The sequence below is a fragment of the Thalassophryne amazonica genome, chromosome 12 (assembly GCF_902500255.1).
Source record: "Thalassophryne amazonica chromosome 12, fThaAma1.1, whole genome shotgun sequence".
NCBI classification, from domain to species: domain Eukaryota; kingdom Metazoa; phylum Chordata; class Actinopteri; order Batrachoidiformes; family Batrachoididae; genus Thalassophryne; species Thalassophryne amazonica.
The window spans coordinates 98,587,207-98,601,460 of record NC_047114.1 but is presented as its reverse complement, the minus strand read 5'-3'; the positions used below and the strand labels follow the sequence as shown (position 1 = coordinate 98,601,460).

The 14,254-nt window shown below is 42.6% G+C and overlaps 1 protein-coding gene across 1 annotated transcript in view; it reads left to right on the top strand.

Annotated features, from left to right (window-relative positions):
• The window catches only part of LOC117521320 (THAP domain-containing protein 5-like), a 55,199-nt gene extending 41,181 nt beyond the window's left edge, over window positions 1–14,018 (top strand). Inside the window, exons 7-8 of the mRNA XM_034182634.1 lie at window positions 7,802–7,831; window positions 13,696–14,018. Of these exons, the coding sequence (XP_034038525.1) occupies window positions 7,802–7,831; window positions 13,696–14,018 (353 nt within the window). The remainder of the gene's footprint in view (window positions 1–7,801; window positions 7,832–13,695) is intronic.
• The last annotated feature ends 236 nt before the right edge of the window (window positions 14,019–14,254 follow it).

Below are 14,254 nucleotides of genomic sequence, written 5' to 3'. Positions count from 1 at the left end.
GGCTGTTCATCTACAATGATCTCCAATGCTTTAAAATGGACAAAAAAAAAAACCAGACACGTGGAAGAAAATGGAAAACAACCATCAAAATGGATAGAAGAATAACCAGAATGGCAAAGGCTCACCCATTGATCAGCTCCAGGATGATCAAAGACAGTCTGGAGTTACCTGTAAGTGCTGTGGCAGTTAGAAGATGCCTGTGTGAAGCTAATTTATTTGCAAGAATCTCCCGCAAAGTCCCTCTGTTAAATAAAAGACGTGCAGAAGAGGTTACAATTTGCCAAAGATCACATCAACTGGCCTAAAGAGAAATGGAGGAATATTTTGTGGACTGATGAGAGTAAAATTGTTCTTTTTGGGTCCAAGGGCCGCAGACAGTTTGTGAGACGACCCCCAAACTCTGAATTCAAGCCACAGTTCACAGTGAAGACAGTGAAGCATGGTGGTGCAAACATCATGATATGGGCATGTTTCTCCTACTATGGTGTTGGGCCTATACGAGGTCTGTGAGAAAAGTATCGTATCTTTTTATTTTTTTCAAAAACTATATGGATTTGATTCATATGTTTTTATGTCAGCCAAGCTTGAACCTTTGTGCGCATGCGTGAGTTTTTCCACGCCTGTCGGTTGCGTCATTCGCCTGTAGGCAGGCTTTGAGTGAGCACTGCTCCACCCCTTTTGTCGTTGTTTCATTGCGAGGAAATGGCGGAATGATTTGGGCTTTTTTTTCCATCAGAATTTTTTCAGAAACTTAGAGACAAGCAGCTGGAAACCATTTGAAAAATTTATCTGGCTTTCGGTTAAAATTTTACGGGCTTCACAGAGAATAAGTATTGTTACTACAGCTTTAAGGACGCCCCACAATGGCGCCTGGTGCGCCGCGCTCCGAGCTGCCATCGAGAGGCAGAAAACACCACATCATTTATAAACGGATGGCTGCCTATCTCGGCTTTCAATGCTTACCAGCCCAGTGAGTATAAGAAAAATTGTAGGCATGTCCCAACTTGTCCCCTGGCACTCCGAAACGGAGGTGTTCCTTTGTCAATCAATCAGCAAATCGGTCGTGACGCGCGAAGCCTCCGTGCGGCTTTCCATGACAAAATCTCTTGTTAAAAGTGAAAAGTGCCGGAAAATGGCTGATGTCCAGCTCTTTTGATAACCAGAGAAATTGCACACGACGGTCCCGGCTCCACACAGCCATCCGTTTAGAAATGATGTGGTGTTTTCTGCCTCTCGATGGCGGCTCGGAGCGCGGCACGCCGTGCGCCATTGTAGGGCGTCCTTAAAGCTGTATTAACAGTCCTTATTCTCTGTGAAGCCTGTAAAATTTTCACCGAAAGCCAGATAAATTTTCGAATGGTTTCCAGCTGCTTGTCTCTAACAGTTTCTGAAAAACTTCTGATGGAAAAAAAGCCCAAATCATTCCGCCATTTCCTGACAATGAAAATCCGACGAGGGGGCTGGACCACTCCTCCCACAAGGTGTGCTCACAGGCGAATGACGCAACCAACAGGCATGGAAAAACTCACGCATGCGCACGAAGATTCAAGCTTGGCTGACGTAAAAACATATGAATCAAATCCATATAGTTTTTGAAAAAAATATAAAGGTACGATACTTTTCTCACAGACCTCGTATATCGCATACCAGGTATCATGGATCAGTTTGGATATGTCAAAATACTTGAAGAGGTCATGTTGCCTTATGCTGAAGAGAACATGCCCTTGAAATGGGTGTTTCAATAAGACAATGACCCCAAGCACACTAGTAAACCAGCAAAAGCTTGGTTCCAAACCAGAAAACATGAAAAACTGTGGTTATATAACTAAATACTAGTTTAGTGATTCACAGGATTGCTAAAAAAGCAGTTTGAACATAATAGTTTTGAGTTTGTAGCGTCAACAGCAGATGTTACTATTATTGTGAACACCCCCTTTTCTACTTTTTTTTTTTTTACTAATAGCCCAATTTCATAGCCTTAAGAGTGTGCATATCATGAATGCTTGGTCTTGTTGGATTTGTGAGAATCTACTGAATCTATTGGTACCTTGTTTCCCATGTAACAATAAGAAATATACTCCAAACCTGGATTAATCTTTTTAGTCACATAGCACTACTATTATTCTGAACACTACTGTATATAATTGTATCAAACCCTTCTCAACACTGAACCATTTCATTCCTGTTGTTATCTCTGACGTAACGCATCACATGATAAATCTGTTTCCGGGTCCAAACAAAACAATGTTGACAGTTGTAGTGGAACCTCAACATACAAGTTTTTTTGAAATACTAGCCATCACTTGGTCCATATTTTTTGTTTGGAAACATATTTTTGCTAAAACAAATATTACCAATGATCCGTGTCTGCTACATTTAACCTGGAATTTAATAAACGCAAACCGAATTTCAAACATCTTATATATATTACTCTGGAACAAAGAGGACAAACAGTGTTGTAAAGGACAATAAACAGGACATTAAAGAGCAAACTTCACTTTCCCCCCGAATGACATAAATAGGAAGTGATCGCAGCTCACAGCAACTCCCATGGAAAAGAACGGAGAAACAACCTGAGCTTCTGGCATTTTTACATAAAACAAATGCAATAGCAATGTCTAAAAACCCAGTTAATATATCCAGGAGAGTTTTAGCCACAATATGCAGAGTTTTATAGAATAGAAATACTTTATTCATCCCAAGCTGGGAAATTTCTTTGCAGTATCAGCATTTACACTGACAGTGCACCCTTATTCCCACTATTAATAATAGAATAAAAGGAATAAAATAAAAATATATAAAATTCAAAATAAAAAAATATATGTACAGCAAGTATGCAATAATAATTTACAGTGTGCAGTAATAATGTACAGTAACAGCATATTAGAGCCAATATATGGATTAGCAGTATACACCAGATTTCATGAGGTGTCTCAATATACTGATAAAGGATGGATCAGCTTTTATTATACAATGTGATATCATGTGGCAGGAAAGATTTCCTGTATCTATCCCTCCGACAGCGGAGCTGAAGCAGCCTATGTGAGAAGCTGCTCCGCTGTCCGACCACTGTACGGTGGAGAGGGTGCTGTTCATTATCCATGATGGACAACAACTTCCTCAGTGTCCTCTCCACCACCATCTCCAGTGACTCCAGCCCTAGACCAAGTGCAGAGCCAGCTCTCTTAATGATCTTGTTCAGTCTATCTGAATCCCTGGCTCTGATGCTGCTGCCCCAACACACAGCAGCAAAGAAAATGGCACCGGCAACAACACTATTGTAGAACATCTCCAACATCTTGCTGCACACATTGAAGGATCTCAGCTTCCTCAGGAAATAGAGTCTACTCATCCCCTTCTTGCACACAGCGTCAGTATTACATGCCCAGTCTAGTCTGTCGCCGATCACCACTCCCAAGTATTTGTAGTCCTCCACCTCCTCCACCACCTTCCCCCTAATCCTAAGTGGCTGTAAAGTCGTCTTCTTACTCCTGAAATCAATCACCATCTCTCTGGTCTTACTCACGTTCAGCCTCAGGTGATTTCTTTCGGACCACTCCACAAAGTTGTCCACCAATGTCCTGTACTCCCCCCCCCCCCCCACACACCCAACAACAGCTGAGTCATCAGAAAATTTCTGTAGATGACATGACTGAGTTGTACTGGAAATCAGTGGTGTATAAGGTAAAGAGAAAAGGGGAAAGCACAGTTCCCTGAGGAGCTCCTACGTCACTGACCACCGCATCAGACAAACTGTGGCCTGCCTGTCAAGTAATCAGTAACCCAGGAGACCACCGAGTCATGGACACCCATCCCCCGCAGCTTCGCACCCAATAGCAAAAGGCTGAATGGTATTGAAGGCACTCAAAAAATCAAAGAATGTGATTCTAACTGTCTCCTCCACCATCCAGGTGCATATGGGCTCGTTGCAACAGGTAGATAACGGCATCCTCGACTCCTAAATGGGGCTGGTAGGCAAATTGCAAAGGGTCCAGAAATGACACCACCCGTGGCCTCAGCTGGGCTAGGACCAGTCTCTCCAAGACCTTCATCACATGAGATGTGAGAGCGACTGGTCTGTAGTCTTCGAGATCCGATGGCCTTGACTTCTTGGCAACTGGAACCACGTAGGACGTCTTCCACAGCAACAGAACTTTCCCCTGACTCAGACTCAGGTTGTACAGATGTACCAGTACAGGGGACAGCTGGTCAGCGCAGGTCTTCAGGATCCTGGGTGTAATGCCATCCGGGCCTGCCGCCTTCCTCTGATGTAACCTTTCCAGCTGCCTCTTAACCTGGCCTGTCGTCACCGTTAGCTGGGGATGTTTACAGTTGTCTACACTGGAGGGGGAGGAGGAGGGGGAGGGAGAGGGGGTGCAGATGGAGAGGTGCTGTACAGGAGAACCCTGCTGGATGGATTGAGCAGTTTGAGACAGTGTAGGTGTGTGGGGGGATGTTAATGCTGTGCAACTGTTTAAGTGCAGCCTGATCAGAGCGTCTCAGTGCAGTTCTCAATGTTAATGACGGCTTTTTTATATGGACCCGGAAATTGAAAATTACGTTACATCACACTTAACAACCGGATACAATTCCTTCATATTGATTCAGTGGTTTAAAATGCTTTGGTTCCTCCATCAGTAATAATTTTGCAATAAAATACATCAGTGACCACATTTTTTTTTGTGCATGTGCAAAGACAGACTTAAAATCATGAATACTTGCTAATTAACTTACGACATGTCCTTTAAATCACCTAGTTCACAACTATTTAAATGCTCTACCCTACTGTCTCATCATGCAGTTCGTCTGATTAGGCTACATCTGTAGTGACAAGTGACATCATTTTGTTAGACAATAGATATTCAGTTTGTTAGGCTATTTATTGGCTTACCTTGTTATCCAAAAAGTGGCCGACTCAGAAACAAGATTCAAACCTATGCTCAAATTCTCTCTGAACTCTTCATGTGCAGCTGACATATCAGCAGTGTGGCCAGTTACTAATGACTCCTTGAAAAAAGTAACTTAGTTACTGATTATGCAGTTTTAAAAGTAACTAAGTTAGATTACTAGTTACTTTCAGCAGCTGCCAACAACACCCCCCTCCACCCATCATCTCAACATGAAAATAACCTGTTTTACTCACTTTATACAACCCCTGGCAAAAATTATGGAATCGCCGGCCTCGGAGGATGTTCATTCAGTTGTTTAATTTTGTAGAAAAAAAGCAGATCACAGACATGACACGAAACTTAAGTCATTTCAAATGGCAACTTTCTGGCTTTAAGAAACACTATAAGAAATCAAGAAAAAAATTGTGGCAGTCAGTAACAGTTACTTTTTTAGGCCAAGCAGAGGGAAAAAAATATGGACTCACTCAATTCTGAGGAAAAAATTATGGAATCACCCTGTAAATTTTCATCCCCAAAACTAACACCTGCATCAAATCAGATCTGCTCGTTAGTCTGCATCTAAAAAGGAGTGATCACACCTTGGAGAGCTGTTGCACCAAGTGGACTGACATGAATCATGGCTCCAACACAAGAGATGTCAATTGAAACAAAGGAGAGGATTATCAAACTCTTAAAAGAGGGTAAATCATCACGCAATGTTGCAAAAGATGTTGGTTGCTCACAGTCAGATGCGTCTAAACTCTGGACCAAATAGAAACATGGGAAGGTTGTTAAAGGCAAACATACTGGTAGACCAAGGAAGACATCAAAGCGTCAAGACAGAAAACTTAAAGCAATATGTCTCAAAAATCTAAAATGCACAACAAAACAAATGAGGAACGAATGGGAGGAAACTGGAGTCAACGTCTGTGACCGAACTGTAAGAAACCTCCTAAAGGAAATGGGATTTACATACAGAAAAGCTAAACGAAAGCCATCATTAACACCTAAACAGAAAAAAACAAGGTTACAATGGGCTAAGGAAAAGCAATCATGGACTATGGATGACTGGATGAAAGTCATATTCAGTGATGAATCTCAAATCTGCATTGGGCAAGGTGATGATGCTGGAACTTTTGTTTGGTGCCGTTCCAATGAGATTTATAAAGATGACTGCCTGAAGAGAACATGTAAATTTCCACAGTCATTGATGATATGGGGCTGCATGTCAGGTAAAGGCACTGGGGAGATGGCTGTCATTACATCATCAATAAATGCACAAGTTTACGTTGATATTTTGGACACTTTTCTTATCCCATCAATTGAAAGGATGTTTGGGGATGATGAAATCATTTTTCAAGATGATAATGCATCTTGCCATAGAGCAAAAACTGTGAAAACATTCCTTGCAAAAAGACACATAGGGTCAATGTCATGGCCTGCAAATAGTCCAGATCTTAATCCAATTGAAAATCTTTGGTGGAAGTTGAAGAAAATGGTCCATGACAAGGCTCCAACCTGCAAAGCTGATCTGGCAACAGCAATCAGAGAAAGTTGGAGCCAGATTGATGAAGAGTACTGTTTGTCACTCATTAAGTCCATGCCTCAGAGACTGCAAGCTGTTATAAAAGCCAGAGGTGGTGCAACAAAATACTAGTGATGTGTTGGAGCGTTCTTTTGTTTTTCATGATTCCATATTTTTTTTCCTCAGAATTGAGTGATTCCATATTTTTTCCCTCTGCTTGGTCTAAAAAAGTAACCATTACTGACTGCCACAATTTTTTTCCTGATTTCTTATAGTGTTTCTTAAAGCCAGAAAGTTGCCATTTGAAATGACTTTAGTTTTGTGTCATGTCTGTGATCTGCTTTTTTTCTACAAAATTAAACAACTGAATGAACATCCTCCGAGGCCGGTGATTCCATAATTTTTGCCAGGGGTTGTTGTCACCCAGTCTTGACTTCAATGAACATAAATACTTGTTTTATAAAAAAATAATGTTTTAATGCTGCGATTGACCCACAATACAAAGATAATAGTAATGCACAGTGACTTGAAAAAGTAATTTTAATGTGATTACTGTTTTGGAAACATTAACCTGTTAGATTACTGAAACAATCGGTCAGATGAGGCATCACATCAGGTTTTCTGTGAATCAACGATCAGAGAATCCTGCAGTCAGAACGCTGTCAGCAGATTTTAACAGCTGTACCGGGTGCGCGCCTTAAAGTCCTCTCTTTTCAATAAGAAACAATGCGCTGTGGTCTGATCTGATCTAATCTAGTCATCAACAGATAATAAACAGGAGATATTTTTATTTTGGGGAGACATTTCTTGCTTGTGCATGAAAGCGTGATGCGTGAGAGTTGGCAACCCAGCCCTCCGTCATGTCACAGCCTGAGAACCATCAGAATGTCTGCAAACGACGACCTGGGCAGAAATTAAAACAAACTGGATCGCCGCAACCACGTCTCAGTGTGCACGGCGATGACCATGGAGTCAAAGCTGCACTTGACCACTTTGTCATCACTACTCACAGCTGGAGAACACATTATGTGATGCAGAATATCACATCACAAGACACCACCACGAGTCGCCTGCGTCGGCAGGCTCTCCTCACACTGTAATCAATAAAAACACATATCTTGGCTCTGCGTGTTCAGTGCACGCTGGACATGCAGAGCCGGCTCGTGTTCATGATACGAGCGCATCAAGTCACTCATAAAAAAACAAAAGGAAGAAGTCATGTCAGTTCATCAGTAAATGTTAGATCATTGGCAAATAAGACTTTCATATTAAACAACTTTTTCCGTTCTCGGCATTTGGACGCTATGTTTTTGACTGAGACCTGGATTTGCGCGGGTGAGTGTTCAGCTTTTTCTGAGCTCCTTCCACCAGAGTGTTCTTTTATTAGCTCTCCCCGTACCTGTGGAAAAGGTGGGGGGTTAGCCTTGGTGTTTAAATCCAGTCTTAAATGCTGTCAACTTGGAGTAAATGCTTTCTCCAGTTTTGAATTGCAGTTGATTGAGCTACAGAGTAACTTGCCTGTCCTGTGTGCGCTGGTGTATAGACCTCCAAAGTTTAACAAAGATTTTATTATGGATTTCTCAGACTTTGTGGCTGAAATTGTTCTTAAGTGTGACCGTTTTTTTAATAGTTGGTGATTTTAACATACATGTCTGTTGTGAATCTAAGCCTCTGGTCCAGGACTTTTTAAATACTATTGATTCTTTTAATCTTACACAGTGGGTCACTGGGCCCACGCATGAGAAAGGACACTCTCTTGCTCTTGTTCTGTCTTATGGCATGAATGTTTACATTGAGGACCTCTGTACAATGCAGATTTCAGACCACTTTCCTGTTTTATTTTCAGTAAAATTGCCTTGTGCTCCATCTATGCCGTGTGCTCTGATGCGTATGCGGCGCATAATTAACTCTTCAATGGCAGAGAAATTTTGAAGCGCATTTATTTCCCTGGTGCCGACTTTGGATTTGTCAACTAGCTCAGTTGAAGAGACTATGGAAATGTTTAATTCAACTTGCATCTCTATTTTGGATTTGCTTGCGCCTTTGATCCAAATCCAAAAGGCTAAGTCTGCAGCTGAGCCTTGGTTAAATGACACCACTCGTGCACTGAGGCAAGAATGTAGAAGGGCTGAAAGAAGGTGGAAAAAGGATAAGCTTCATGTGTCATTGGACATTTTAAGGGACTGTTTGTCAAATTATCAGAACAGTCAAATCTGCGACAGCTGATTACATGTCAAATTTAATTGTATCAAATATTAAGAGACCCCAGGTCCTGTTTAATGTTTTAAACAAATTAGTGAATCCTGTGGAGTTAAACAGTGTTGTTTACTCTCAAGCATTGTGTGATAGCTTTCCTAATGTTTTTATTGATAAAATATCTGCCATCAGGGCTTCAACCTCTGCCTCTTTTGAGGCAAATCCCTCCATGAACATAGTCTGTTCTACAGCTTTTGAGCGTGTGTGATTTGTCTGTTGCTGTGCAAAAGCTCCGACCCTCTAACTGTCCACTTGATTGTCTTCCTCCCAAACTGCTCAAATATGCATTTGATGTGGTTGGCCCTTATTTACTGAAGATCATGAATCTATTGCTGACTTCTGGCTGTGTCCCTAGTTCTTTTAAGCATGCGGTTGTTCAGCCCTTGCTTAAAAAGCGAAATTTGGACTCTGAAGTCCTTGCAAATTATAGGCCAATTTCTAAGTTGCCTTTTCTGTGTAAAATATTGGAAAATTTGGTTTTTAAACATTCAAACTTACTTGGAGGCTAATGGCATTTTTGAAAAATTTCAGTCTGGTTTTAAATTGCGCCATAGCACTGAAACTGCACTTTTAAGAGTTTTAATGATTTAATTTTAACTGTTGATTCTGGTCATTCTATTGTTTTAATTCTTTTAGATTTAACGGCAGCGTTTGACACAGTTGACCATAAAAATCTGTTGTCGCGCCTTGAAAACCATGTTGGCATTAAAGGTACTGCTTTACGTTGGTTTACATCCTATTTGGAAAATCGGTCGTTTGCTGTGCACCTTGGCCCTTATTCGTCTGATGTTGCCCCACTAAAATGCGGAGTACCACAGGGTTCCATTTTGGGCCCTTTGTTTTCTCTGTATATGCTGCCACTTGGGTCAGTTTTTAGAAAATATAATATTCCTTTTCACTGCTTTGCAGATGATCTGCAAATTTATCTTCCGCTGTACCGGGGCAGAGACAATTTTAAAGTTTTGAATAATTGTTTGAAGGAAGTGAAGGACTGGTTGACCCATAATTGTCTTAATCTGAATGACTCTAAAACCGAGATTGTGGTATTTGGGAACTCATTTGATGCCACTGCTCTGGGCTCGCTGAGTAACCACTGCCACCCATCTGTAAGGAATCTTGGTGTTGTCTTTGGCAGTTCTTTTAAATTTGAAAAGCAAATTAACTCTAATCAAGTCTAGCTTTTTTCAGCTTTGTCTCTTGGGTAAAGTTAAACCCTTTTTGCCCCGGGCTGACTTGGAGAGAGTGATTCATCCTTTTGTCACCTGTTGTTTGGACTACTGTAACTCCCTGTATTGTGGGCTAGATCAAATGTCCATTCACCGTCTGCAATTGGTCCAAAACACCGCATCGCGGTTGCTTACGGGCACCAGAAACTGGGACCACATAACTCCTGTACTGGCCTCTCTGCACTGGCTTCCAGTCAGTTACAGGATTAATTTCAAATTGTTGCTGTTGGTTTTTAAATGTTTAAATGGATTGGCTCCCTCTTACCTCTCCAAGCTTCTGTTGGTTCATGCTCCAGGTCAAAATATGAGATCGGCCAATCAACTGACTCTGGAAGTGCCGAGATCCCGGCTGAAAACCAGGGGAGACCGTGCGTTTTCAGGGGCGGCTCCGAGACTCTGGAACAGGCTTCCTTTGAATGTCCGTATGGCCCCGTCTTTAAACATCTTCAAGTCTTGGTGAAAAACTAATTTGTTTGCTCTGGCTTTTGACTCAAGCTAGCCGATTCCTGATTTGGTTGTGATTATCATTTTAGCCATTTTGTTCCTGCTGTGTTTTTTATTATTATTATTATTATTATTATTATTATTATTATTATTATTATTTGGATGTGTGCAGCACTTTGGGCAGTTTTTCTGTATTAAATGTGCTATATAAATAAATTTGACATTGACATTGACATCACTTCCTGGTGTACGTGTAGGAGGAGGACCATTCTTGTATTGTGCGCACAGGAATTAAATATTACAGAAATTGCAGTGGTTTGCTTTTTACAGTCAGAACAGATTCATGACCACTAACATGATTGTCTCACATTTAAATAAAGTCTGCACAATGCTGCCCTTGTGTGGTGAATATAACATTGTTTTCTCCAACCAAAAATAAAAAAGATAATGTCAAACTGAACAAACATCAAAAGTTTTACTTTCTAATACTTTTAATTTGTGCATCAATGTAAGGAGAAAAAAGATACATAACACCCACTCACTCCGCCATCATCACGCCGCCATGCCCACAGGTGGCTGCAAGTCAGAGCTTGAGGAGGAGAATGAGCTCCTGCTCCTTCCTGTCTCTTTGATGGTGTGGACGGGTTGTAACCAGTGACTGAAGGTGACGACTGGGTGTCTGGGACCATGTGTTTGGAGAATCCTTTACTGTTGGAATGACTCCGTGTAAATGAACTTTAAGTGAGCGAGATGCAAATGAAGCACGAGTTACACTGTGAGGGAACATCTCAGAGGGTGAGCCAGCACAGCCCTGTCTCAGAGACATTAGAACCCTCTGAGAAGGGAAAAGGTCAAAAGGATGCTCAGGTATCATCTGGTGGATTTGTGGCCTTCATCAGGAAGCCAGAAGACTTCCCTCACAAAGGCCAGAATTCACTGTGAAGAAGACCGAGACGCTGCTCCACACCACTCTCACAGTGTGTGTGAATGATGTCCAGCAAGTTCTCGGGGATCTCGCAAATTCGCGACACATTCCAGAGAGCAGCCTCATCATCTGAATGAAAGAAACCCGTTTACGTTCACTTGGTACTTACAGAGTGAGGATGCAGTTGAAGGTTGACTTATTGGGTACAACTCTAGACTACTCTGGACACGGAGATAATGCAGCTGGCACTGGATTCTACTGCAGACATGTTTCCTGGCTCAGAAAGAAAACATCCCCACAGTTGTTGCAAATCCATTGAATCTTTTTCAGATGGGGTCAAGAAGTCATTTCTTCCAGCCTGTTGGGATGATACTCGTCTGCAAAAACAGAAGAGGTCATTGCTTCAAATTCCAGGAGAAGAGTGTCTCCACCCACCTGAAGAAATTAATCCTGCACACATCTCAGAGTATGTGGTGTGACAAATGTCGGCACATCCACCAAACTACAGAACCACCCACCGGAAACACGTGACCGCCGCTCACCTCCACTGGAAACGTGACCTTAGACCTCTTAAAAAATCTATTTTTTTTAAATAACCTGTACTTTTCCCCTTGCTTTTGGACATGAAAAAGCCCCCCCCCCCCCCCCCCCCAAAAAAAATCACAATTATTTTTGTCTGAAATGTCGGGAAGCATTGCCTCATGAAGCATGAAGTTTTATACTTTCTAAACTACTAGAAGCGCCAATTTCGTGGCTTTTTGGGACTTGTTTTTGGCTATTTTCTTACACAAGGATGGATTCAGGCATTAAAGTGCCACAAAAAGTATGAAATGAAACAGTAGAAACAATATTGCTATACGACTATTTTATGCATGTTTTATAATAAAATCATTGAATTTGGGAACCACAGAATCTCGTCTCTTCTGTTTGCGGATGATGTGGTTCTGTTGGCTTCGTCAAATCAGGACCTTCAGCGTGCACTGGGGCAGTTTGCAGCCGAGTGTGAAGCATCCGGGATGAAACTCAGCACCTCCAAATTCGAGGCCATGGTTCTCGACTGGAAAAAGGTGCTTTACCCTCTTCAGGTCAGTGGAGTGTCCTTGCCTCAAGTGGAGGAGTTTAAGTATCTCGGGGTCTTGTTCATGAGTGAGGGACGAATGGAGCGTGAGATCAATAGACAGATTGATGCAGCATCTGCAGTGATGCGATCACTGTATCGGACCGTCGTGGTAAAGAGAGAGCTGAGTAGGGGGCAAAGCTCTTGATTTACCAATCGATCTACGTTCCGATCCTCACCTATGGTCATGAGATTTGGTTCATGACCGAAAGAACGAGATCGCAAGTACAAGCGGCCGAGATGAGTTTCCTCCGCAGGGTGGCTGGGCGCTCCCTTAGAGATAGGGTGAGGAGCTCAGTCACTCGGGAGGAGCTCGGAGTCGAGCCGCTGCTCCTCCACGTCGAAATGAGTCAGTTGAGGTGGCTCGGGCATCTTTTCCGGATGCCCCCTGGACGCCTCGCTGGAGAGGTGTTCCGGGCACGTCCTACTGGGAGGAGGCCCCGGGGAAGACCCAGGACACGCTGGAGGGACTACATCTCTCGGCTGGCTTGGGAACGCCTTGGGGTTCCCCCGGAGTAGCTGGGGGAGGTGTGTGTGGATCGGGAGGTCTGGGCGGCTTTGCTTGAGCTGCTGCCCCCGCAACCCGACTCCAGATAAAGCAGAAGAAAATGGATGGATGGATGGATGAATTTGGTTTCAATATTTTCTTAATTGAGCAGCACAGTGGCTTAGTGGTTACCACTGTTGCCTCAAAGCGAGAAGGTTATGGGTTCCAATTCCCACCTGAGGCCTTTCTGTGTGGAGTTTGCATGCTCTCCCCTTGTTTGCGTGGGTTTCCTCCAGGTGGTCAGGTTTCCTCCCACATCTAAAGATGTGCAGGTTAGGTGGATTGGAATCTTTAAATTGTCCGTAGGTGTTCGAGTGGGTGTGAATGTGTTTTTTATCTGTTTGTGTTCCTGCGACAGACTGGCGTCCTGTCCTGGGTGAACCCCGCCTTGCGCTCTATGACTGCTGGGATAGGCTCCAGCCCCCCACGACCCTTAATTGGACTAAGCAGTTGACTGTGTGTGTGTATTTTCTTAATTGTATCTTCATGTTCAAAAAACATTTCATGGTCACACGCAAATAATTTCATATTTGTATGTGGATCATTACCAAAGTTTACATAAAGTAACAATGTATTTTATTTTGACTTAGTAGACCGGGAGCCATTCACCAAGCCAGATGGACAGCGAGAAACCTCTACTCGATGAAGATGCCGATGTTCAGCGAGCAGCTGGATTAGGGTGAGGAGACTGTGGCCAAGCTTGAAAGGTTGAATACCTTCCTGGCACTATTCTACACTCCTGTGTGGATGACCTGCACGTCTGCAGCTGAAGCTTCTGTGAACAGCTTTCAGTTCTTCCAGGACATGTTGAAGTTTAAGAAGACAGATCCAGATATCGCCCAAGCACTGCTGGACAAGCTGGAGAATCACAGGTGGTACCTCACACATGAAGTAGTCCCATTCGCCCTGTTTAGCACCAGGTTGAGTAATGAGGAGAAGCAGGACATTGCTGCTCAACTCTATGCTACTGACAAGCCACACAGCATGAGGAGGGTGAAACCAGTGTATCAGAAGATCACAGCCAAGACTACACTGAGTGAGCTCATCGATCTGGAATCTCAGCTTGCAGAAACTCTGTCTAGGATCTGACTGGCTTGTGGAGCCTTTTGAAACATGGCCAGAGAATGATGACTATAACAAAGTTCTGGACTATGTGAGAAACATTAAGGTGGTGGTGGTTTAATTTCTGTTTTGACTTGCAGAATTTCACTTTTCTCGCTCTAACAATACGTATGTCAATGAATGAAACATGCCAATTTGTGAATAATGTGCCAATTTTCGATGTGTTAATGTTATTAAGGTTGTATATAACAAACAGGCAATTG